The sequence below is a fragment of the Girardinichthys multiradiatus genome, chromosome 4 (assembly GCF_021462225.1).
Source record: "Girardinichthys multiradiatus isolate DD_20200921_A chromosome 4, DD_fGirMul_XY1, whole genome shotgun sequence".
NCBI lineage: Eukaryota > Metazoa > Chordata > Actinopteri > Cyprinodontiformes > Goodeidae > Girardinichthys > Girardinichthys multiradiatus.
Window position 1 is genome coordinate 16,707,590 of NC_061797.1, and position 27,252 is coordinate 16,734,841.

At 41.8% G+C, this 27,252-nt stretch overlaps 1 protein-coding gene and 1 long non-coding RNA gene across 5 annotated transcripts; both read right to left on the minus strand.

Annotated features, from left to right (window-relative positions):
• Positions 1 to 8,096: 8,096 nt before the first annotated feature.
• Positions 8,097 to 8,815, minus strand: LOC124866456. The gene is made up of 3 exons (XR_007037823.1): positions 8,651 to 8,815; positions 8,242 to 8,569; positions 8,097 to 8,161 (listed from the first exon to the last, which is right to left on the minus strand). It is a non-coding gene; the product is annotated as an uncharacterized LOC124866456 (long non-coding RNA).
• Positions 8,816 to 12,776: 3,961 nt separating this feature from the next.
• Positions 12,777 to 24,035, minus strand: LOC124866583 (SKI family transcriptional corepressor 1 homolog-B-like). Of its 4 annotated transcripts, none has more exons than XM_047362431.1 (9): positions 23,779 to 24,035; positions 21,127 to 22,873; positions 20,609 to 20,690; positions 20,456 to 20,527; positions 20,269 to 20,331; positions 19,503 to 19,577; positions 19,296 to 19,370; positions 18,656 to 18,721; positions 12,777 to 13,945 (listed from the first exon to the last, which is right to left on the minus strand). In XM_047362431.1, the coding sequence occupies exons 2-9, from the start codon at positions 22,861 to 22,863 to the stop codon at positions 13,851 to 13,853; spliced, it is 2,265 nt and encodes a 754-aa protein (XP_047218387.1). In that variant the 5' UTR covers positions 22,864 to 22,873; positions 23,779 to 24,035; the 3' UTR covers positions 12,777 to 13,850. The 4 variants fall into 4 exon arrangements, with proteins under 4 accessions (XP_047218387.1, XP_047218386.1, XP_047218389.1 ...); XM_047362430.1 differs by having other exon boundaries at positions 12,777 to 13,948; XM_047362433.1 differs by lacking the exon at positions 18,656 to 18,721 and having other exon boundaries at positions 23,779 to 24,034.
• Between the last annotated feature and the right edge of the window lie 3,217 nt (positions 24,036 to 27,252).

Consider the following 27,252-nt stretch of genomic DNA (forward strand, 5'->3'; position numbering starts at 1 on the left):
ACAACCACATCAACGAAAAACCTTATTATATGTTTGCCCTATGCAAAATTTAAGTAGTCATTTTAAGTACAGGTAGATCTATGAAGAGTAACCTTATAATGTCTGTGTCAACTTTAATATTTATTAAACAGAAGCTGTACCAAATTGCTGCACAGCAATGATTAGATAAAACTAAGTAACAAAATAACACACTGACATAACAACACTCTCATCTGCTACCATCTTACCCCACCCTAACACTCTTTATATGCCTGATAATTTTGTTCACTATAACAATACCAAACTTCTTTTAAACTCTGAACTGTGGTAACTCAAGTCCAGGGGCCACCAACTTGACAGCTTATACAGAAAAACTGGCCACACTGTCCATTAATCACTCTCCTTGGTATAAGGACTCCATCAACACTCCTAAAGCAACTAATTTTTCTAATCTGATCACAAATAGCAAAGGTAACACAAAAAAACATTTTCTCTATTGTCATTGACAGTGCTTGATCCCCTAACACCTTCTCTCTGATTGATTGATGATTTCTGCAACTCCATACTGTCTTCCTTCAACAACAATACACAAAACCCATGATCAAATAGCCCTGAATGCAAGTGCTCCTACATCTTTCACTGTCCCCACTAACCCTTTTCCCTCCACACTGTCATAGTTCATTCTCCACTCAACTGCTGAAATCTAGGACCTGTTTCACAAATGTAAACCCTCCACCTGTAGATTAGACTCCTTGCCCACATCTTTGGTTAAATCTTGTCTCCCTTCTCTTATTTCCCTAGTAACTTCGATCCAGCAATCTTTTCTTACTACTAGCATTGTTCTCACTTCACTTTCAAAATTTCCCTAATAAAATTGTCGCCTCTCAAGTTCCCTTTTACCTCACTGATAATAAACTGGCTTTAGATCCCTCCATAGTACTGATAAAGCTTTAATAAAAATTACAAACGATCTCCTACTTGCAGCTGACAACAGACTCCTAACCATACTCATCGTACTTGACTTAAAAGCAGCCTATGACACAATTTCTCACTCCATCCTCATTGACAGACTTACTTTAATTGTCATTTCCCACACGCCCCTTCACTCGTTAATCTCTAATCTTTCCAACTCCTCTCAGTATATCCAACTTGGTTCTTGCTCATCCCAACATTCTGCTTTTTCCTCAGGTGCACCCCAAGGCTCATTACATTTTATTTCATCATCTACCTCCTTTCCCTTGGTCATATCTCCTGAAAACACAGCATACATTTTCACGGTTATACGAACGACACCCAACTCTATATCTCATCCAATCCCTCCAATATCCTACCACCCTCCTCTTTGTCCGATGGTCTCCGGGAAATCAAATCTTGGTCCCTTCCAGCTTTTTAAAACTTAACAGCATTGAAACTGAAGTCCTCCTAATAGGCACCAAATTTACACTAAACAAAGTATATATCACATGAACACTGATAATGCCTCCATCTCCCCTTTCCCTCTTGCAAAGAGCTTGGGTATCTTCTTAGACCGCACTCTTTCATTCCAGGTACATATCAGGAACATCACACGTACTGCTTGCTTTCACCTCAGAAACATTAACCTTCTTCGACCTGCAGAAGCTCCGCTGGCCACCTGTACATTACCTCATTCAGTTTAAAATCCTGCTTCTCACTTTTAAGTCTATCCATAACCTCGATTCTTCTTATCTTTTAAAACTTCTTAATCTCACCACACACTCCAGAACCCTGAGGTCCTCCTCCTCCACCCATCTTATGGTCCCTCCTGCCCATCTTAGCACCATGGGGAGTAGGGCCTTCAGCCGCTCCACTCCCCATCTTTGGAACAAACTCCCCCCATGACCTCCATAACATTCAATATACAATATATTATTCCAACCAGTTTTAATTTAATCAAATAAAACAATGACTGAAAGTTTTCATCTACAGCCTATCTTTTGCTTTCAGAAACAAATAAAAACAAGAATATGATATTGCAGGGATATGAAATCTAATCAGATCTAATTTTAGCCATGTGAAAAGGTAGGACTAGTCGTTTTCTTTAGATGTTATACAATTATTTTTCTTGAAGAGGTCCTAGACAGGCATTCCTCTATGATCTCATGATTTTGTAGATTACATGTACAGGAAATGTAAGATTTCCTCAACACTAGACTAAAGCTAAAAGGACTATAGACTATGAAGCTTTGTGACATTACACACCACCAACCTAAATGCCAAAATCGAGATAACCTTGTTATCTCTGTTGAATTTAAAACTACAGCCCCTATAAAAGTACCTTCAGCACATTGTCTTCTTTTACCCATCAGTTTCTGACCATTTCTCATGTAGGTTTGCACTGAAAAACATTTAGGGTCTTTTTTGATGATTTTCCAAAGAATTAATTTGCTGTTTTATTGAAATATGAACACTTACACAAGCTTTTGTTGAAAAAACAAAACAAAAAAAAAAACCTCCTTGTTAGACATGAGTACTTAAACACTATGCCTTCATTTACCTTCTCTGTATTTTTTTGTTTTAACTCAAACTCTTACAAAGTTTTGTAGGACAGAAACTCTGAAATTATTATCGGAATCCTGCTATTTTCTTCAGGCGGTTACAGAAACAATGTGCGGCATACGTTTCACAAGATAGACTTCCTCATGTTGGGGCCAATTGAATGTTTCTGAAGAAAAAGGAAGACGAGGACTTACTTTGTAGTCAGGGGCCAACCCCGGTCTAGCCAGTAGGGGGCGCCAAGTGACTTCAAAATACAACAAATCCAACATGAATCCAAAGCTTATCCTGCACAATTACCAGCCACTCACGTCCCTGCTTACTGTAATAGGGTTGTTCTTCCACGCTGAACCAAACACTATTACACTAAATACATTTTGGCTTTGTGCACAAATCCATGATGAAAAGAAAATACACAAAGACTTTGACAAACTAGTTCTACTGCTTGATTCAGAGAGAAGAGGCCTCATTATGTCATGTATCGCTGCCATCTGTTGCATTGTTGATGCCCAGCGATCGGACAGGTGTCCACTGACCACAAGTGATTATATGAGCAAATAATCAGTCCACATCCCCGTGAGCAAATACTGCAAGACCATTATCCAGCAGCCGAATAAAGAGTCATTGTTTCCTTAAAATGCTTGGCAGGACTGAGTAGACTCCATAGCTGCACTTAGTGTGGAAAATTATTCCAAGGACATGTAAGCCTAATTTCAAACAAAGAAATTCTACCAGTGCTCAGCCACATGTCAACATTTATCATAAAGACTACATCATGTAAAAGAATAGCAGAGATACTTTTTCTTGTGACAGCAAAGATAACAAATTTGTCTTCAACAGGGCTCTATATACACACACATTAAAAAAATATACACCTAGATGAACATAGAATACACACCGGATAAAAAATAAAAACCTTAAACGGGTTATTGAAATCCCTCTGCTGTTGATTTTTTTTTTGAATATTGCTTTTCTGGCCAGTGGGACTTGGCATCTCCTGCCTTATGGGAGGAAACTGAAAGAGTAATGAAAGGGATGAGAGGGTTACTCTGTGATCAAGATGGCTTTCCTGATCACAAAGCACTCATACAGATGCAACAGTGAAGAACAGTCATGCTAGCCTGGTTTGTTATGTCTGAGAGTTTATTTTCTGGTAATGAAGTTGAACCAAGATGTGATGTTGAAGGTGAGAATGGATTATATATGTGACTGGTAAACCATGATTAAAATCCTTTTGCCAACTTTAAGATACCTTTGGAGAGGTTAATTATAAATCACCTCACAGTGTATTTGAAGGATGGACAGGTGTCCATCTCTGTCCCCAGATACTTAAAGCAGTCTACCTGCTCTATGAATAGTCAATGGCTATCATATTTAATTGTCTAAGCAAGGCAATTAAATATGATAGTTAAATGTCAGTCAAGTTTCAATCAGTCCTTTTGATTAAATTAAATAAGTAGCAGCTAAAAAACTGAAATACTTTGTCCATGGTATAGCACCCTCCATGCTTTGGTAAACATGTGCAAAACCTATAAAACAAACTCCTCTATTACCGAACATAATCTCACATCAAATTTTAGAAAAATCCTCTAATCTTCAAAATGACATTAGGTGCAAAAAAGTTCCACAAAAAAAAAATTGCTTTTAAATTTTAAAGTTAAATTAAAGGACTAAAATTCTGTATCTAATTACAGGTTTTAGAACAAAGAAACTTTGTTACAAAAAGACAAGGGACAATTTTCCAATAAAAGAACTAAACAGACTCAGAAACTTATGAAGAGGCCATTGGAGGACTGAAAGAGGATCACATGTGGCTCCAGAACCACAGGTTGCAGAACCTTGCTCTAGGGTATACATATAGCATAATAAAGAGGTCCACAGAGGTAAAACAGCAACACAAGTTTTAAAGAAATACAATGAGGAAGGGTTGCTCCTCGCGGGACCCGGCCGGGCCTAGCCCGAACGAGAGACGCGAGGCCATCCCCCAGTGGGCCCACCACCTGCAGGGGGAACCGTGAGGGACTGGTGCAAAGAGGATTGGGTGGCGGACGGCGGTGGAGACCTCAGCGGCCCGATCCCCGGATGCTTAGGCTGGCTCTGGGGACCTGGAATGTCACCTCGCTGGGGAGGAAGGAGCTTGAGCTTGTGCGGGAGGTCGAGAGATATCGACTAGAAATAGTCGGGCTCGCCTCCACGCACAGCGTGGGCTCTGGTCTGGAACCCATCTCCTTGAGAGGGGTTGGACACTCTTCTACTCTGGAGTGGCCCACGGGGAGAGGCGGCGGGCTGGTGTGGGTTTGCTTGTTGCCCCCCAGCTCAGCCGTCTCGTGTTGGGGTTTACCCCAGTGGATGAGAGGGTTGTATCCCTGCGCCTTCGGGTTGGGGAGAGGTCTCTGACTATCATTTCAGCCTACGGGCCGAGTGGCAGTGCAGAGTACCCGGCCCTCTTGGCGTCCCTGTCGGGGTGCTGGATAGTGCCCCTCCCGGGGACTCCATTATTCTGCTGGGGGACTTCAACGCCCACGTGGGGAACGACAATGACACCTGGAGAGGCGTGATCAGGAGGAATGGCCTCCCCGATCTGAATCCGAGTGGCGTTTTGTTATTGGACTTCTGTGCTAGTCACGGATTGTCCATAACGAACACCATGTTCAAACATAAGGGTGTCCATCAGTGCACTTGGCACCAGGACACCCTAGGCAGGAGGTCGATGATCGACTTTGTTGTTGTATCATCAGACCTTCGGCCGCATGTTTTGGACACTCGGGTGAAGAGAAGGGCTGAGCTGTCCACTGATCATCACCTGGTGGTGAGTTGGATCCGCTGGAGGAGGAGAAAGCCGGACAGACTTGGCAGGCCCAAGCGCATAGTGAGGGTCTGCTGGGAACGCCTGGCAGAGCCCTCGGCCAGGGATGTATTCAACTCCCACCTCCGGGAGAGCTTCGACCAGATTGCCTGTCGCGGCGGCAATCCCAGAACCCGGTGGTGGACACCGGCAGTAAGGGATGCTGTCAAGCTGAAGAAGGAGTCCTATCGGCTGTGGTTGGCTTGTGGGACTCCTGAGGCGGCTGACGGGTACCGTGAGGCCAAGCGTGCTGCGGCCCGGGCTGTGGCAGAGGCAAAAACTCGGGCCTGGGAAGAGTTCGGTGAGGCCATGGAGAAGGACTACCAGTTGGCCTCGAAGCGATTCTGGCAAACCGTCCGTCGCCTCGGGAGGGAGAAGCAGTGCTTTGCCAACACTGTTTATAGTGGGGGCGGGAGACTGCTGACCTCGACTGAGGACATTATCGGGCGGTGGAAGAAGTACTTCGAGGATCTCCTCAATCCTGCCATCATGCATTCCCTGGTGATAACAGAGGCTGGGGACTCGGGGTTGGACTCTTTCATCACCCAGGCTGAAGTCACCGAGGTGGTTAAAAAGCTCCACGTTGGCAAGGCTTCGGGGGTGGATGAGATCCGCCCTGAGTACCTCAAGTGTCTGGATGTTGTAGGGCTGTCATGGTTGACACGTCTCTTCAACATTGCGTGGCGGTCGGGGACAGTGCCTCTGGACTGGCAGACTGGGGTGGTGGTCCCCCTTCATAAGAAGGGTGACCAGAGGGTGTGTTCCAACTACAGGGGGATCACACTCCTCAGCCTCCCTGGTAAGGCGTACGCCAGGGTATTGGAGAGGGGAGTCCGACCGATAGTCGAACCTTGGCTTCAGGAGGAGCAGTGCGATTTTCGTCCCGGCCGTGGAACACTGGACCAGCTCTATACCCTCTAGAGGGTGCTCGAGGGTTCATGGGAGTTTGCCCATCCGGTTCACATGTGTTTTGTGGACCTGGAGAAGGCATTCGACTGTGTCCCTCGTGATGCCCTGTGGGGGGTGCTCCAGGAGTATGGAATCGGGGGCCCTTTACTAGGGGCCATCCGGTCCCTGTACGAGCGGAGCAGGAATTTGGTCCGCATTGCCGGCACTAAGTCAGACCTGTTCCCGGTGCGTGTTGGACTCCGGCAGGGCTGCCCTTTGTCACCGGTCCTGTTCATAACTTTTATGGACAGGATTTCTAGATGCAGCCAAGGGCCAGAGGGGGTCTGGTTTGGGGACCAGTGGATTTCGTCTCTTCTTTTTGCAGATGACGTGGTCCTGCTGGCCCCCTCTAGCCAAGACCTACAGCATGCGCTGGGGCGGTTCGCAGCCGAGTGTGAAGCGGCTGGGATGAGGATCAGCTCCTCCAAGTCCGAGGCCATGGTACTCGACCGGAAAAGGGTGGGTTGTCCTCTTCAGGTTGGAGGGGAGTTCCTGCCTCAAGTGGAGGAGTTTAAGTATCTCGTGGTCTTGTTCACGAGTGAGGGAAGAATGGAGCGGGAGATCGACAGACGGATCGGTGCGGCTGCCGCAGTAATGGGGGCGCTGTGCCGGTCCGTTGTGGTGAAGAGAGAGCTGAGCCGAAAAGCAAAGCTCTCAATTTACTGGTCGGTCTACGTTCCTACCCTCACCTATGGCCATGAACTTTGGGTCATGACCGAAAGAACGAGATCACGGATACAAGCGGCTGAAATGAGCTTCCTCCATAGGGTGGCCGGACACTCCCTTAGAGATAGGGTGAGGAGCTCGGCCATCCGGAAGGGGCTCGGAGTAGAGCCGCTGCTCCTCCACATCGAGAGGAGACAGTTGAGGTGGCTCAGGCATCTATACCGGATGCCTCCTGGACGCCTTCCTCGGGAGGTGTTCCAGGCACGTCCCACTGGGAGGAGGCCCAGGGGACGGCCCAGGACACGCTGGAGGGACTATGTCTCTCGGGTGGCCTGGGAACGCCTTGGGCTCCCCCTGGAGGAACTGGAGGAGGTGTCTGGAGAGAGGGACGTCTGGGCGTCTCTGTTGAGTCTGCTGCCCCCGCGACCCGGTCCCGGATAAGCGGAAGACGACGAGTACAAGTACGAGTACAATGAGGAAAGATGTACCATTTTCGCAAAGTGGAGAATTTATCTGATAGTCTTCCTTTTTAGTCATTTTCTTCCTCCTCCCACGCTGAAGAAACCACACATTAATCACCACTTAAGAGGCTCTGGTGGAATCTGTATTTCTGTGGGTGGAATTTAACCGGTCATCCAAGAGAAAAGTTGTTTGAATAAGAGTGCATGCTTTAGTGCAGGGTCCAAGCAGCTCACACAGAGGTGCGTCAAGGCCTTAAGATGGATGTGTGTTCATCTACATAGACCAGAAAACGACTCAAAAATAGTTGCTTGTTGACCTTGCTGATATCTACAGATGCAAAATATATGTTCTCCGTTTCTAGTGGGAAGGAACTTGGTTTCTCTCCAACCTTGTTTAGTTCCAGTTGTGAGTTCCTTCCCATCTTCCCACTAGAAACGGAGAGCAGGACAGTAACACAGGCATTAAATCCACAAAGCTGTTAAACTACAGCAGAGAGCTCCTAAATCTTCAAAATAACCATTAGGATATAATTAGGCACACCAGCTGTTTGACGTGAGGAGAAACATGCAGAGTTTGCTAAACTGTATTTGGACTTTAACTGGAATCAAGTAATTCGGACAGGTGAGACTGTCATTTGCGAAATAGCACTGACCCACATACAGACAACACTCAGAAAACAAACTGAAAGCGTAACGGTGTTTATTTACAGTACGTGAACACAGGGACATGAATGGGTAAATTCACCAACTGAAAGAGAGGGGAAGAGAACTGGTGAAACAGGGAACGGTGTTAACGAAACGATATTTGTAACCAAGAAAGTGTCTTACCAAGTAAATGCCGTCAGGTCGCTAGGGGTAGAGGGAGTCAGAACCTGGGTGTGCGAAGCTAGGTTGTCCAGATGCTTCAGTACGAGCTGGGGAGTGAATACTGGTGAGTTCATGAGAGAGTTCAATGTTCAGGTACTTGCGTTGGAGGGTGGACAGGGTACGCCTCTGCCTTGGTTCAGGAGTCGGGAATTTCCAGGAAGCTGCCAGCATAATCCAAAACACGAAATCCAGAACGTAATCCACAAAACGTAGGTAAACTTGAGCGTCCAGGAAGTCACTGGAACCAAAGACGAAGCTCAACGAAGATAAACGGGGTTCAGGTTTCAGCCTGCAAAAAAAAAAAAAAAATCAAACACAATGTCATCAAAGAGTCATGGACCGAAGCTTGGTTAGAGGCTAGGTTTGTTACCACTGAAGGCAAACACTCTGGCATCGAAGTGCTGGCAGCCTCCTGCTTAAATACTCCTCAAGGCAATCAGCAGATCAGTCGCACCTGTCAACCCGTGCACCTGAGAAACTCTGGAACCATCTGAAAGCTAAAAACAAAGTGAACACAAACACACACACACACACAAACACACACACACACACACACACACACACACACACACACACACACACACACACACACACACACACACACACACACACAAACCCAGAACCCTGACAGAGACACAGATTGATCTTTTATGCAGCTAGAATTCCAGGTGGGTGTTTTTGGCAAAACAAAGGATGGATATGTGGTAAAGCAACTTATGACAACTATTAGGCATGGTGGAGGATCTGTGATGCTATGAGCCTGTTCCTGTTACAAAGGCCCATGCAACCCTGTAATAGAGCATTGTATTGTGAGCTCTTTAAAACAGCAGAACATTTTTCTTATTGCAGTCCTGCTGAAAAAAGGGAATTATGGTGCTGATGACTTCTTCATCTCCCTTGTGTATTTTCTCCTATTGAATAAATGTACTCAAAGTAAAGGCTGGATTTTCTACAAAAAAATATTATTTCATTTTAGGTCTTTTGTGCATCTTTACTATAAGTACAAAAAAGTTATAGCAAGTATTTTTCATTATCCTTTTAACAGGAAGAAATCTCCATCAGATCCCTCGGGGATCAATAAAGTATCTTTGAATTGAATTGAATTGAATTGAACCAGACTCAGTGTGAGCGGCCATCTACCACAACCAACTTTTTGAGAGGGTATGAGAGAACAGAGCAGAGACAGAAAAAGAACACAGAACCATTGATCCAGGAGTACTTTCTATGGGAAAGAAAAGTAAAACATTAGCGGTGGTAGCTCCTTTAGAGGCTTCATCTAGAAGAGAAAGACAGCTAAACAGAAGGACTCTGAGACAGTTTTCAAGAGTATGAAAGAGAGCACATACAGTTAGTCACAGTAGAAACTCAGCCAGTAGCTACGTCTAAGAGAGACAGGGTTAAACACTAAAAGACAGGGACAAGTGGATCATCTGTAGAAGATGAGCATTAAGCTGAAATAACAATAAATAACGCAAAATTGGAGAGTAGTATGAGAATATAGCAGAGAGAGTGAAAGTGGTCATTATGTCCTCCAGCAGCCTAAGCCTATAGCAGCATAACTACAGAGATAGCTCAGGATAACCTAAGCCACTCTAACTATAAGCTTTATCAAAAAGGAAAGTTTTAGACCTAGTCCTAAAAGTAGACAGGGTGTCTGCCTCACAGACTAAAGCTGGGAGCTGGTTCCACAGGAGAGGAGCCTTGAAACCCAACTGAAACTTTTCAAACAGGTCATTGCTGTGTAAATGCTCACACACTCGATTAGCAACTATTTTCTCAAGAATTTTAGATAAGAATGGAAGATTGGATATAGGTCTGTAATTTTTCAAGTCATCTCGATCAAGCGAAGGTTTCTTACGTAAAGGTTTAATTACAGCTAACTTAAAAGCCTGTGGTACATATCCATTTACTAAAGACAGATTAATCATATCTAAAATGGGGCTGGTAATCAGAGGGAACACTTCCTTAAATAATTTGGTTGGTCTAACATACAAGTTGAAGGTTTAGATGAAGCTAATATTTCTGATAACTCAGGAAGCTCCACAGGATCAAAACAGTCCAAACACAAATCAGGTTCTGCAGTTATTTCCAATGTTGTCTCACTTGCTGAGAATGAAGTAATCATCTTCGGGAGTATGTCAAAGATTTTCTTTTTAATAGAATCAATTTTATTTAAGAAGAATCCCATAAAGTCATGACTGCTAAGAGCTAAGGGAATGGATGGCTCAACAGAGCTATGACTCTGTGTAAGTTTCGCAACTGTACCTAAAAGAAATCTAGGATTATTCATAAAATATGCATAAAATAGAGTATGTAGCATGGATCAGAAAATAATGTAAAGGTTTGCACTTCTGGAGCGAGCCTTTACCGAACGGATTAAAACTGTGAAGTTATTTATCATATCAAAGGTTGTTTGTTAAACTGAATAAAAGAATGAATAAAAGATCCAGTTAACCTTTATATCTTTTGGAGAGTAGAGTTCAACAGTTTTAAACTCATGTCATGGAGGAGAGTCTTGTTCCTGTTGTTCTCCATGGGAAACAGATCTACCAAATGAACCGACAACACAAAAAAGGTACAAAACCTCCCAAAACAGACGCTCTAAAAAACAACAGAGATATCTGGACCAACAGAGAAGTATAAATAGTCGCCAAGACTAATATTAAACCAAAGAAAGCATTACATTCATAATTCAGACTTTACATGTCCACCAAGAGAAGCAACATGCAGACACATTGAACACAAAGGAACACAAGCTCGCCATGCTGACGTCCAAATCAAGAACCAGCCTGACATTGTATGGAACCCCAGTTGCGGCGCCCATTATTCATGAAACAAACATCCATAATGTGACAGATGTGTGTGGAGTACAGCGCTCCAGTGCAGACTCAGCAGTCAGAAAGGAGGTACCAGCTGTCATTTATTTATCGATCAGTTAGAAGTGAAATAATTAACAGAATGTGACTCCAGCACAGATAGAATCAACTAGCAACAGTAAATTAGGACTGTTCACATAAATATCAAACTATGAATAATTTTCCTAGTTTATCAGTTAAATCCAAAATAAATTTAAATTAAAATCTTTGAATAATTTTAAAATATTTCAAGTTTTCTTTGGAACATATTTGGAAATTTGACTTTTTAATCTAGAAATGATGTGAAAGCAGCTTAGTTTGCACGTGCGTGGTCCTGCCTCTGTTTAAAAGCCACAATGCATACTGTACATTAACAATATGTATATAGGGAAACTACAAAATGTTGCTACAAAATAACAGACCACAAAAATACAAATAAATTATTATAATTTTGTCAGAATATATTGAACTGCAATTGGAGACTCCAAGCCCAAGAAGAGGCATAAAACAAACACTAATAATAATGCAAAAACACACAAAACAAGCACAAACCAAACAATTCTCCAAACAACAGAATGATAACAAAAAGAGAAACTAAAAAAAAAAACACAAACCAACAACAATCAAACAAGAAATTACTAAAGTTGTAATGACTACATGACTAATTTTGTCTGCTCTTGCAACCCTTTATCCCCCTTTCCCTCAAAAGGCCCTGCCTTTTGGCCAGGCCACAGTTTTAAATAAGAAATTGCTGCCTGGTTAAATAAAGGTTGCAAATAAAAATAAAAAAGGAAAACAACAACAAAGAGGCAAAAACACAAATCAATCACAAGGAGACACAAAGTAACAAATAATTATGACAAAACAAGTACAAAATTAACAAAATAAAGCTCACAAAGACAATAAACTTTATTCAGTAACAAATATAAATAAAATATTTGCTAAAAGACATAAAATGATTCTCAAAACAATCAGAAGGAGACAATGACAGCTCATAACACACAAAACAAGCATGGAAAGGCAAATAAATATCCACTAAATAATCACAATGAGAAAGCAGGTTGATTAAATGTGATGACAAAGTGCTAAAACACAAAAAGACAAATAATTCTTCTGTGTTTTTCACCAGTATCAGTCTCAGGGAGGACTCAGTGAAGGCAGCCAGTCAGTCCCACTGTATTATGATGCTGTTCATCTTCTGGACCATGTTAGCAATCAGAGGGAACAAAGTTTGCCATTAAGGCAATTATGTTGCTGAAAATTAGCATTCATTGTGCAGCGGTGACATTATGTGAGTATCTGTCTCAGTATGAGGCATCCAGGGTCCCGGAGCCCGGTAATCAATATCTATTAGCCGTCCCATCTGAAGAGTTAGATTTCACCAGTGGATCAACCTGCCCCCCCTCCCCCACCACCAACACCACCTCCACCTCGCCTTCTTGACTCCACGTCAAACATTATAAAGTGACTGGACACTGATGTTGTCCGCCTAATGAAAGAGATCATGTTGAACTCAAACACAATGTGAGGCAATTCGATCCACCCCAGGGGGGAGCTGTTCTGGAAGGAGGCCAGCAGGTGTCAGGCTCCCACCGGGAGGGGGGGACAGGCACAGGAAAAGTCAGGGACATGAAGCCCAGAGAGCTTTTCAAGTTTTATTTGCATTTGTACAGAGATAAACAGGAGAATTGTGTGTTTATGTCAGAAAGCAGGGTTTGATTCTTTTAGGGCTGCTTTTGAGTTGATTTTTCTTACAAGAAAGATCAACAAGAGCGACAAAATGAAAAAGAAGCTGTGAGAACCATAGTTTTCATACTCGAGACAGTGTTTTTCTTCTTATAAAAAGTGCTTCAGACAACAGAAAAGATTTTGGTTCCGTTTGCTGAGACAGACATATATTTAACAGAAACTAAAATTGAGAAACACGCATTCTCAAACAGCTGCATCAGTGCATTGTCTTTCCTTTTAGCTTGTTACAGTTAATACTGTGAAGTAAAACCTGAAGGGCCGCTGCAGTAAGTGCTCATTACTAGGTGCTGTAGTTATAACACAAGACGAATTGGAGGAGAGAATTTGGTGTCCACATTTCGAAATGTTGTCCATTTAAAGTGCTTATTGACATACACAGTGTAGAAATCAAAGTTCAATTACAAATACATGTAAAAACATATTCAAAATGGAACAAAATCTAACAAATGAGGTGTTAACTTAAAATCACAATTATACAAACCATTGCACATTGTCACATCATATACATATATATATATATATATGTATATATATATATATATATATGTATATATATATATATATACATATATATACGTACATATATATATATATTTTTTTGTATGTATATAATGTAGTATTTCTCTCTTCAGAATAGTGAAAGAGCAGACAGTTTTAATTCATTGACCTCCTTGGTTTGAGCTTTGCAGCTTCAGATCAACAATCCTCTGATTCACAGCATGAAGTTCACATGATCTCCTTAACACAAGAGTCCAGTTCTTTAGAGGAGAGATCGCTGCAGAATCCATCTACTCCAGAGCCTTGATGGATTCTCTCAGAGGTGTATCCGTACCGCAGCAGCAGTAGGAGCAGGAATCCTTGGGTTTCAGGTCGGAGAGGTGAACACATGAAGGCTCTCGAGACTGGATCTTTACGTGTGTGGGTGCTTTTTTGAGCTGGGCTGCTGTCAGCTGCAGGGTGGTGGCACTAAGGGGGCAGCAGAGGGGACTTGAAGGCGCAGGCTCCATTGCACTGACGAGGAGTGAGCATCTTACAGGAGAAATGGTGAAGGGCGTCGTGAGCTTCTGGGGGGAACGAGTCCATCAGGAAGAACATGAAGGCAAAAACAACAATAAAGTTCAATTAGTAAATAATCAGTTCAATTCTAACACTCTAGAGTAGGGGTGTTCAAAGTGTGGTCTGGGGGCCATGTGTGGCTTTCTGAATGAGTGGCTCCAAATTTGACCCACCAAAGGTTGCAGCAAGAATTTTAGAAGCAAATAACAAATGGCCCAAATGACTACTGCCTTTTTTTTAATAAGGCAAAAGATTTAAACCCTCTTTATATTCCTGATCTAACACAAATTGCAGATCTATTTTCTACAAAAATCAGACGACATTGTTTCTTTCATTAAAATAGTGCAAGTCTAGTTTATCTCTTGAGCCTGTTGAAGTAAAAACAAAACACAACAAAAAACAACAATTAAATTAGTGTTTTAGTTTTTATTTAAAAATCTAATTTTTGTGGCCTGCGAGTACTGTCAACTTTACGATTTCGGCCTGTGTAAAGTTTGGACACTACTGCTCTAGAAAACAACTGTATACACATTGTAAGTGTAATGTTTTTGAATATATATTAGGAAAAATATAAGCCAAACTGAGGTCAGAATTTGATCGCAGCCCTTAAATACTTTACAAATGGAAGCTAACTTAAACAGAAATACTGTATATATATATATATATATATATATATATATATATATAACTGCTTGATCTGTTCTGCTCATCAGTTCAGAAGAAGAAAAGCTCAAACATTAGAATGAGTTTCCTCTCAAACACAGCTCACATCTGCCTTTTTCTGATTATTTCTGCTGATTTTAGATGAGAACTTTGACTTTTCTTTTTCAGACTCATCAATTTGATTGCTTAATGAGGGTTTCTGCTACAACTAACCTCATTCTAAAATGTATTTAATAAAAGATGTCCTGATAATTTGTTTCTTTAAGTTTTCTGGAATCATTTTTTTATTTTGTTTTAGCAGTAACGGGTGTCGTCCAGACCCAAGTGCTGCAAAACAGGCACTGAAAAGGTTGGAGTGAGACCTACAATTACCAGAACCTAATTTAGGTAAAACATTGCTGATTATTTTACATCATTAAAAAAAAACTGGAATATAGTTTGCTGCTCAAGGATTCAACGCTGCTGAGTCCTTGTTGTAGTCTTGCCTACAGTGCTGGTAAACGTTTTCAAACCCTTCGTGTTTCTCACATTTTGTCACATTACAGCCACAAGCTTGAGACCAACACAAAGTAGAGCTTAACTGTGACATGGCAGAAAAAGGATGCATGTCTCTAACTTTTTGCAGGTACACCTGTAGATCTTCTGGGGCATGTCTCTACCAGCTTTGGACATCTGGAGACTGACATTTTTCCCCGTTCTTCTGCAAAACAGCTCAAGCTCAGTCAGACGAGATTGAAAGTAAAAACATTAGTTTTTAAGTCTCAATACAGATTCTCAATTTTGTAATGTTTGCACTTTAACTGGACTACTCTCATGCATGGATATGTAGCTGTAGCTCTACTTTAGGGTCCTGCTGGAAGGCGAACCTCTGCCCCAGTCTCAAGTCTTTTGAAGTCTCTAACAGATTGTCTTCCAGAATTGCCCTGAATTAAACTCCATCCATCTTTCCATCAACAGTTTCCAGATTGAGCGGTTTATCTGTCCTTGCTGAAGAAAAACCTCCCCTCTGCATGACACTGCCACCACTGTTAGAGTTACCGTGGTCCTCTTAGCTGCTTCTCCGACTCCATTTACTAACCAGGCGATTTCGGAAGGCAGCTGGCTGCACGGCATTTTATTTAGAGGTATCAAATTAAAAGAGGCTAAATGTAAATGTACATCACACCTTTCAGATACTTATTCATAATTAATTTTGAAACCTTTGGATCATTTTCCTTCCACTTCGCAGTTATACACAGTTTGGTGTTGCTCTACCACCGAAAATCACAGTAAAATACATTGAAGTTTGTGGCTATAATAGGACCAAATTGAGAGAAGTTTAAGGGGTTTGTTAACTTTTGCAACTAACTTTAGGTGATGTTTTATGTTTTAGCTATTCTGCTTCTCTTGGTCAGGACTGAGGCTTCATACGTTCAGTTAAAAAGGGTTGCAGTGTGGAAAAATAAGGAAGGTGGGGTAGAGATATGCAAAGCAAACTTTGGATCAGGTAAAAAAAAAAAAAAAATCGGTTTCACGTGGGAATTTGGATTAAAATCCATGATGCTCTTTATGCCAGGGATATTGTCTGCTCTTCCAAACAACAGGGCTTTATTTTTCCACACTGGAAACTTTTCTTTGTTATTGTCTGTCTGTGGTTGCATATGTTGAAATATATTTTAGCACCTTAGTTTCTTTACCTGTTTCGAAAAGTCAGCGTACACACGTTTTATTCTCTGGCAATTTAAATCAATTGTTAGACTGCAAGTAACTTCGATGTCTGATTCATAGATTTTTCTCATATACTAAGGTGTTTATAAACTATTCAACCAGACTTTCTCATTCCTAGATTCTTTTATGACCACTATTGTTTTGTTATTTTGCAAAGTAAGGACCGGAAACCCATAAATAGAGAAAGCTTAATCCTTCTTGTTTCAATATCTTTTATGCAAATGCAAAAATATTTTCAAACCTATACCTTTTCTTTTTCCTGTCTTTACAGACATCAAGTTTCCTCATTCAAACATCATCATTCTTACTGAGGGATTCAGTGTTTAATTTCTCAGAAGCTACAAACTAATTTAATAGATGTTCATTCTGCAACGACATAAAGATTGTGTTTATTTTTCTCTTTACAAATGAAATAATAATTTTTTTGACATTCTGCTTGAGAACACATTGACAGTTTGATATTTCTCACATCTTTAGACATCCAGTCTCTTCTTTTTGTTACACAAAGAATAAAAAAACACTTTTAGTACAACCATTATATGTCTAATGACCACTGACCTCTAAAACTCATTGTATTTAAATACAAACAGGTTGGGGTGGATGCATGTATTCACCCTATAGCTTACAAGCCTGAAGCTCCACAGTTCCAGGGGCATGAAGCAGATTCTGCAGGTGTTGTGGACAATAGCTGCTGTGATGATAGTCAAAGTAACAAAGTTTCCTTTAGCTATAACACCGGCCTATCTAAAACCCACTCCTTTGGGATTTTTTCTGCAGCCCCTGATTTGCAGTTGAGCTTTCAGCCCACACCATGATATTCCCACCAAAGAAATTTTACCAGATGTTTTAAAGTTATTTTGTTTTTGTTTTTTTGGACTTTTCCTGATAGAAGAACTGTGAACATTAACATTTAGGGAGCTATTTGTTAGTTAGCTACTGTTAAAGGCAAAGTAGCAGTATGTTTCTTCCATCAGCACATGTCCAGTCATACTGTTTGGTCCAATTAGAGATGGTTTGAGACATTTTCTGTTCTGATGAGCACCAACAAGTCCCTCTAAGAAAAAACAAGTCTTTATGAATGCCAAAAATTAAAACCTGCTCACAAATGTTCTCAAATCATCGTCACGGTAAGCAAGACTCTGAGTTGCACTACTAATCATCAATATTTCAGATATGTAACGCTCCACTTGAACTTGTGTGAAAATCTTTTTTTATGAACATTTTTATAATAGTATGTTCCTCCTGTCAGCATGAGTCACATTAAAGATCTTGAAGATCTTTTCTTGCCATGATTTCAGTGTGAACGGTGAGGGGAAAAAAATCCACAGTCTCGCTAACCGAACACATTATAAAGTTAGTCTTTACTGTCTCGTGTGGTTCAGCTAAGGAGCTGTTATTACAAGAAAACAGGCTTTGTTTTCCCTTGGTTGTGAGATGATCGTGGTTTCAAGCTAAATAATCCTTCTGCTACACTCAGTTTCATTGTTCAGCACTGCAGCCATCACACATTTCCTGCATGAATCATCTTCTGCTGAAGAAACAAAACTTTTTCATATTGATATCCAAATAATCTGTAGTTATAATGTGAACATCAAGTAAATAAATCTATTAACGTGTTACCCCAAGAGAAAAAAATCTTAAGATAATTACAAAATAAGTAAAGATTTTATCCAAACAGTATATACTTTAAAGCAAATGTTCACCAAAAGCTGTAACAGAATGGCAACTGATTAGCATTTTCATGCATCTAATGACACTGTGGGAGGCAAGCTGTCTACTGGGAGCCAGAATAGTCGTGCAAAAGAAGAAGAGGAGATAAGGTGACGTAATTAGAAAAGCATTGGAAATAAGAGGAGAGATTTTGCATATTTGGTTGCTTTGTATGTTCATTTAAGGACAGCTGTTATACGAAGTACTTTGCAAATGTGTCTCACCTTTAATTCTGTTTATGAAATGCATCCATTTTTTGCACATTTTTCACATGCATAAACACAATTTGAAGGAAAAGCAGTGATCAACTGGTCAGCTAAGCTTTGGTCAGATCTCATAAACACTAGAAATTCATTTTCTTGTAAAAACAAAAAACTGATGGGTTAATTTGAGTTAATCTGATTATCATTGTTTGAACTGTTTCTTTCTCATCTGAAAAATACATCCCACCTAGCATGAAACAGAAGAACAAATATTGTGGCCAATAGAAATATGTGAACCTGTACTTTAACTGCGCCATCACAGAAGAGGCTGAACAACAACAACAAAAAAAGCAGCACTTGCATATTTATTTGAGCATCTGGGTAAAATGTGAATATATGATGGTTTTCCCCTAAGGACCAGTTCAAATTTACCTTTTAGTTTCTGCTGTATTGCATAACGAGCCTTTCTCTCTTGGTCCAACTCGCTGCACAAAGTGTCTATCAAACAAAATAAAATAAAATAAAATAAATAAATGGTCAAAAAGGATTACTGAGGAAAGTAAAAAAAAAATAAAAACGTGAGCAGTATGTGAAGGATTGTAATATGTGCTGTTTGCCCCTGTGGTATTTAGAGTGACCCCTCTGTGTACTTGGACCCTGTATTTAAACGACTGTAACAATAAACCAATCCTTTAACAGGAGGCATTAGTTGATGTCTACTGCATGTAACTGATACAGAGCTACATTATGGTCAGTCTATTCAATTTTCCAGAGCATGATTTAGGAGAAAATAACATTTGCAAACAAAACAATGTGGTTTCAGTTTCAACTTTGGATATCTATTAATCCACTGAAGTATAGCAGGAAATATAAAATAAATAAATGTGGAGTTTACAGGAAAAAGACTCAACTTCAAGTGCTATTGTGTCACTATGCAAGTGTCACTTTTTCTTTTAGAACTAGGAGAATCTAGATGGATTAATTACCAGGAGTTGTGTTACTTTAACTTGTTTTGTGGCTTAAAGAAGGACTGATCTAAATCTGCTTCCCAGAGTAACAGAGAGAGACTCACCTCGAACAATCTGCAACTGCTGGACCATTTCCTCTCTGTAGGACAGCTCACGCTTCATTTGATCCTGGAAATTATCTGTGGAGAACAAGGAACCTCATCACATGGATAGACTGAATGAAATGATCTTGTTCTCCATCTTTTTGCTTGCAGATCCGACTCTCTAATTCCCTAAATACACTCACTAACCCCCCCCCCCCCCCATCATACCTTTCAGATGCTGAAATTCTCTCTCCAGCTTCTTCCTCAGCTCCACTTGCTCCACCAGCTGCTTCTGCAACTCCTCTGGAAAGAGCCAATAATATCAAGACAGATTATCCTATTTCCAGATATTAAAATAGCTTAAAAAAACACACACCTCTTTTCAATTCTGCTCATAAGGATTTGTTGGAGCCCATGTAGTGCACCACCTTTAGGTGCGTCTCCATCCTTAATAACACCCCTCCACCCTCCCACCTCTCTCTCTCTCTCTCTCTCTCTCGCAGGCTGCCGCAGTAATTGCCATGCATTGCCTGGAGGTGGAGACGATAATAACGGAGTCCCAGGGTTTTTCCAAGCGTTGTAAAATAATTAGCTGCCGTGCCTGGAGGTTATGGCTCTGTTCCTTAAAATATTAATAGCCTCTAAACGATTTCCCCTTACAATAACAAGTCAAAACTCCTACATCTCGTGATTAAGTGGTTAACAACTATGGAAACACTGTAGGCCTATAAAATGCAAATTCACATTCGGAGATTTGGGGCGCCTGTACGTCTTTAGCGGCATCATTTCAGATCAGGTGGAAATCTGTGTTTAATTTTATTCTAACATATTGGAGATGTTTTAATTGCTAAAGGGGCGAGTTCCGGTTCAGAAATTTAAATGATCAAATTAAAAACAACAAAATAAGATTAGCCTCCATACAATTGTTACCACGTTCTGAATTATTACAAATAATGCAGCCTATGCCATTTTCAAGCCTTTAAACGTTTCCTACCTTTGGCCATATTCTCCAAATCTCGCTCATGCACACTGATGTCGATGCGTAAAGCTCCATCACCTGCAAATAAAAAACTACAACAATCAATCCAAAATGATGTTTTATACGGTAAAAAAAAATAAATAAAATAAATCTGATGATTTCAGGCATTAACTTGGAAATATGGACGAGAATCATTTAAAACCTTGTCTGTCTTTCTGCTCTGGATAGGACGGTGCGCAGCGCTGCGTCTGTATTTCAGCCATGTGGAGGACACCTAAACATAAACAGGAGGAGAAACGCTGGTTCAGTTTCAAATATGATATTATAAAATAATAAACGTGGTCAGTAGTCGTACCGCTGGGTCTGCTCGGCTGTTTGGAGCTGGAGGAAGGACGTTCGTTCAGGAGCACCGGGCCGTCTGGTTCATGGGTGTACACCTGCAAAACGGAGACTAATTACGCACCAATTGCTGCGGTTCTTCACATAACTGGGGCCATTTCAAAAAAGAAAACGATGGGATTTTTTTTTTTTAAACATAAAATTTATTAGAATTAATACAAAAATAAAACATGGTAAATAAATGTTGGCCTGTTTGGGTTATAATTGAACCTAGAATTCAACCAGGCTCTCTGAAAATAATAATTTTCTAAAAACGTATCAATATATATATATATATTTACCTTTAAATAATAATTAAATGACCGCCCTGCTGCCTTGCTCAGGAGCAAGTGATTTCATTTATTTTTATAAATGCAAAGGCCACTTGACTGTAATCAAAGCTTGCTGGTCACCATTTCCATCATGTTTACTTCTGCTGCTACAGCCCAACTTTCCCTCCAGGCTTTATTAAAGCTTCATTTCATCTAATCTCACCTCATGAAGAGGGGAGCCGCTGCGCATCTGCCGGTCCTCATCCGAAGAGCCCTGCGGTGACGCCCCAGACGCCCCGGGGCTGGAGGAGCCGTCAGGCCGCTCCTGGCTCTCCTCAGCAACAGAGCAGACTCGCTCCAGAACAGGGGAGCCTCGGAGGTCTCCACCTGGGGAGATCTGGACAGACTCCTCTTCCTCCGGACCCCGGTTGGACTCTACGTCCACGTCCGGGTCGTCGTCTTCGTCGTCCACCACGCTGTCCCTGTCCGGAGACGCTGATCTGTAGCTGGAGCTCTCGCTGATGAAATCCGGGGACAGGTAGCCGGGGCGCGCACCGAATCCGTCCCGGTTGCCGTAGAGTTTGGCGATGGTCTCCGCGTCTTTGACCACGGGTCTGAAGGCTGAGATGTAGCTAATCTTCCTCTGAGAGGCCTCGTCCCCGGACTTGTCCTCGTCGTTTCTAGTGGAGGAGGACTGGGAGCTGGGACTGCGCTCATGGTGAGGGTGCGGGGTTGTGTCTTTGGGTGTGTTTGCGGCCCGGTCGCTTTGGTCAGATAGGTCCAACTCAGTTTGCCGGACACCCGGCCGCTCTGCCGGAGGTTTAGGTGGAGCACCCGCGTAGGGCGGGATGGGCAGGCCACCAGCTGTAGGCCAGAACATGGGAAAAGCTGGGTAGAGGGAGTCCTTTGCGCCGGGCCAAAACACTCCAGGAACACTGGATTTGTTACCATCGGTCACCCCGTCGCTCTTTTTCTGACATAGCCCATAGCTGGGGAAGCCATACGGATGGTGAGGGAAGAGAGGAGGGGGGATCTTCTGGAGCATGCCAAAGCTCTTGCTCGGCACCGGGATGAGCGGGTAGCTCCGTGCTCCGCCTGCCAAACTTAAATTATTGCTTCCCTGCTCCTCGTCGCACCGCGAAGTTTTATGGGGGATTTCAGGAGAACTCATTGGTGCCAAACTAGACGAGGCCTGAGATTTCAACGACGATGACATCCCCGACCCGCTCATTGGCAGAGTCCTCTTTCTGCTACCCCCGTTAAACATGGCCTTTACATCCTCCCATGCGTGGTTTATATCATCAGACTGCTTCTTGTCCGTCAGCTTCAGGTGCCGCCTCCAGGAGTTGAAGTTGGCCGCGTCCGGCTGCAGGTACTTGGACTCCGGCGTGCGATGGGAGTGGAAAATGAACTTGTTCGGGGAGAAGTACATGCTGCAGAAGCTGCACTTGATGCACTTTGCCCTGGAGCTGTTGTATCTGGCGGGGATGAAGCTGCCTCTGCAGCCCCAGGCGCATTCATGACACACGTCAAAGGCAAAATTTTCCGGCAACTTCGGGGGACTGTGCGCCCCTAGAAATGACTTGCAGAGGCGCTCGGCCTCCCGTTTGGTGATCATGCCGCAGCGCCTGGATGAGATGGGCATGGCCCCGGCGCGCCGCAGGAGCTCCAGCTGGACGGGCGTGCACTGCACGCAGGTGATACCCAGAGCCACCCGGCGGTTGTGGATCTCGTTGTAGCTGTAGTTTTTCAGCAAGGTGTTGGAAATCTGTGCCAGGCAGAGTCTCTCTTTCCCATCTATGACCAGAGATACGATGGGCACCCCGTACAGGGAGGTCTCACTCACTTGGTTTGGTTTGAAGGAGTTGGGGCTGGAAAACCTTTGAGCGTCCTGCTTCAAACTCGGGGAAGAGCTGGCGTCTCGTCCCGCGTCTCCAAGATGTCCGGGAATCGACTCCATCCCTGGAAGCCTGACGATCAAATACAGAGAGCTGAAATGTTGCTTTAACGAACAATTTCTTTATAATAATACAAATTACTATATATATATATATATATATATATATATATATATATATATATATATACATATATATCGTAATTTGAATTAACTAATTCATCAGGATTTTATTAGCTGGGTTAAGCCTTTAAAATGCAAATATAAACCGTAACAATTTTACAAATAATGCGAAAATAAATTAAGTAGATATGTAATAATAATAATAATAATATTAATAATAATAACTATTTAAGGAGATTATAGAATTGCAAAAGTGAATTCAGTCTTCAGTGAATTCACCCTTGTTCTAAACTTCTCTCTTTCTGTCTTTTTATCTGTGCGTCCGGCCTCCTCTCCAGGATTTTACGCGACCTCCTGCGTGGAAGAAGGACCTCTCCTGCTCCCCTTATCTTCAAATCGGCTCAGCACTTACGGAGCAGCTACTTAAGAGTCACATAAGATCCTTAGACACGGAAAAGGACAGAAGCTGAGCTGCGCCAATGCGCTTAGCGGAGAGGAAAAGAGCAACTGTAAGCTGCTTCTCTGGTAATTACACGGATCCAAGCGTGCGTCCCCGCATTGTTAATAAAAGACTAGCCCTATATATAATTAAAGCTTCTGCGCAGATTAGCCTCAGACAGTAGCCGGGAATTAGGTTGGAGCAGGTCTATCTCACGTTCACCTGCTCCTGATGAAGGCCGCGGAAATCTAGCGAGCAGCCTGCAGGTTTTATCAAAGTTTAACAGCTGGGTAACAGTTTGAGAATCTAAGATGAACGTTTCATGCTCCAAACTCGACTCGGGCATGAACCAAAAACAAAATAAATTCAGAAATTAAAATGTGTTTTTATTTAAACTGAATAAAAAAATGACGTACCTTTTTCTCCTGAAAATACAGCGCACTCCAGCGATGTTTAGGGTGGAAAAATACAACTAAAAAGGTAAGGGGAAGAATATTCAGATTTAATGTGTCCAGATAGAAACGATGATTAAAAACACAGGATAAAACACCACAAACTGTGAAATTTATTTCAGTTGGCTGAAGTGCAGGAAGAAGCAGCAGCGCGCAGGACCTCCATCCTGTTGGAGCTCAGGGAGGTGAATGGCGTGTAGACAGGAAGCACATGGCACCTCTCTCCTCCTCCTCTCCCCGCTGTCATGCTGATGTGTATTAGCTCTCCCTCTCTGCCTCCCCTCCTCTCACTCGGACACATAAACACACGCTGAGCTACACATCACTTTGGATAATTCACATTTTTGACGCACAAAGCCGATCAGAAAAAGGGATCATTCGCAATTAGGCCCCCGCAGACCCCAAAGAGGGAGACATTTGGCCTTACAATTCTTGTTGGTGAATTCATGATTCGATTCAAATAATACAAAAAACACAATCCTTTAGAAATGTACACTATTTTAAAAAGTAATCAAAAAGCCAACATTTATAGCAGCTCAAAAGAGACACTCTGGAGGCCCCCGGCCGCCCCACTGGGGTCAAACTGATCATAGCAATATATTTGCATTTAGGATCAGCTCGATTGCAATGGTGCGCATCTTGCGTTATTTCCCCGCAGTCGAAGCGAGCAGCAGGGCAAGTTGAGCTGTGGAGGGCAGCAATAACGACAAAAAGGCCCGGGCTCATTTATCAAGTTACACGGCCATCTGTTAGGCTTCCACGCCGGCCACGCAAACCATTCTGCAGTTACGGGGTAGGAAATTTCAGAAAAAGAGCAAGAAATGAAGGCTGGAAATCTGAGATAGATGCGTGGACCTTTAAACAGGTTGAGTTTAGATTTATGGCAATAATAACTGAATGAGGCTGAGATGAGGTCATGCCTCTGATCAGGCTGTCAAAGAGATTAAGCTTTGTTTACAAATGGATTTTTGACCAATCAGTTAAAAAAAAATCTAATATTTGGAAACCACCTAAGAGAACTATAAAGTAAATAGTGTTAAAAGGCTTGATCGATTTAGGCGCTTTTTGATTGCTCTGGATCCGTGAACTCTCTGGATGGTAACCAATACCATATATGGCCACCGCAAGGACACCAAAAACTACAAAAAAATAACAGATAAATAACTAAATAAATAAATATATGTTCCAACTCTTTGAAACAATGTTATGCATATGAGACTGCCTGACAAGGAGAGGGACGACCAGAGAATGTATAGAAGTGCCCAGAGCCCCCCTGCTTCCCCTTGGTGGCTACACTGTTAAAATGTTACAAATGACCTCAGGTCAAGACAGAATTATTTAATATCCTCATCATAGGATTTCATGGGTCTGGTGAAAACTGAGTTCATTTTTATTGATAGGTGTGCCTAATAAACAAAACAAATGTGTTAGCTGTATCAAATATATTTATTTATTTATGAGTTACTGTTAAGTAGAGGCAAATCCATCTGAGATCTTGCCTTGGTTTGTGTTTTTTGATTTTTCTATCTGAGTAAATCTTAGGGATAACAATGACACAGAACATCTGGATGCAGAGCTGTGAAACATTCGGGTCAGTTTTCTCCTTCATCAATTAGTATCATCATTTTAGTTGTTTTACTTGATTTATTGCATATTTATTTTTCAGAGTTAGATTTTTCCTAAATTCTGGAAATAAATAATCATCAAAATGCTTGTGTAAGATTGAAATCATTGTATTACACCCAATTTCCATGCATTCTGGTTCTTTTCTCCATTTGTGCTCAAAATGAATGTTTTTGGTGGGTCAAAAGACAAAATTTCCTTAACTATATAATGACAACACTTTCTTTAAATCTTATGTTGCCAAAGTGGTAATAAAATGTCCTTTTGGATGGTACAAACCGACACACACACACACACACACACACACATATATTTATGTTTGCAGCTCTTATTAAGCTTTTATTGCAGTCTGCAATAGTGAGACAGTTGGTCAGCCTAAAGTGTTGTTAGTTATGATTGTTTTATCTTGTTTAAAGTCCATAACATACTAATAAATTGACACTTGCTTTAAAGAGCAAGTTGCTTTATTTGCAGATTATTTGTTAGCAGTGTGTTGCGGTTTACTGGGGGGCAGAAAGCAGCCCCAGAAAGGCTCTGTCCGGCCCTGCTTGCAAAGCGAACATGTTAACAAAAGCCAAACAAGTGAGTTGTTTCGGACGGTTAAATACAAAAAACAAGAACCCACCTCATGTTCTCACTCATCACATTGAAGGGAACGTACAGAGTGTTCCTGGAGAGATGAGAGGGGATGAAGTGTCATCAGCCTGCGTGCAGCCCTTTTTTCTCTTACCTCCCTACAATATTGATGCCGAACCTGATCCTATAAGCGTGTCCTCTCCTCTTTCAGCATGGAGAGTACCCCCCACTCCCCCCACCTCCACCTCCAATAATTACAATTTTATACTGTAATTATTCCTCTCCTTTTAATTATTTAGGCCACAGAGCTGAAAGCAGCCTTTTGTCGGCGTTTATTCCGGGGGAAACGTGAGCTGACGTGGCCGCAGATCAGCAGCGAGGAGGTTTTAATTAGAGACATTTCAGCGGTAATTTTACGCGAGCTCCCTTTATTATTCCTGTTGGATACAAATTACCCGGCTTCATTGATATGCACTCAACAGAAAGCTTTTAACCTGAAGGAGAAATGCGCCTTCAGGTGTCTGTCCAAACTCATCAGATGAGTCTCAGCACGACGCTCAGTGCGAAGAAATGTAGTGAATTTGCTCATTTTGTGCCTGCAAAGCTGATAAATGAAAATGTTTGAAGACTGCCTGTGCTCCTCAGGTTTTCCCTTTTCCTTCTCATTCATGTTCATGAAATGTTTTATTTATTTATTCCAACCTACTGTATTGATGCAGCACTTGGTTTCAGCTGTGGTTGTTTTAAAGTGCTTTATGAATAAATACCAGTAGTAGTATGAATAAATACTAGCAGTGAGTTGCCCCAAAAAGCCTGAAGCGGGTTTAATTACCCTTTCTGAGGATAAATAAGCAAAGTGTTTTAATAGATGGATTTTTGCTTGTAATTTTTTAATCAGCCTGACTTCTAATTCTACTGAGATCAGACGAAAACTGTCCAGCTACAAAGCAAATAAGAGTATAGTCCTATAGCCCAGCTACTCAATGGAGACAGGGGCGTCTCCAGAAAGTTTCTGAAAAGGGGTTGGATGGGGATCAAGGATAATGTCAAAACATAAAGTCGTTGGAGAATTTTATAAACTGTTGGTTTATAATGAGGTGGACACTAAAAAGTGGTGTCAAATTAAAAACAATAATACACAAACGTTTAAGTTAATACATCTGCAATAAATAGATAAAAATGTCAGCTGGTTGAAGTTCTTCCTTTCCTGTCTTATATTCATGACACTAAAACAAAATA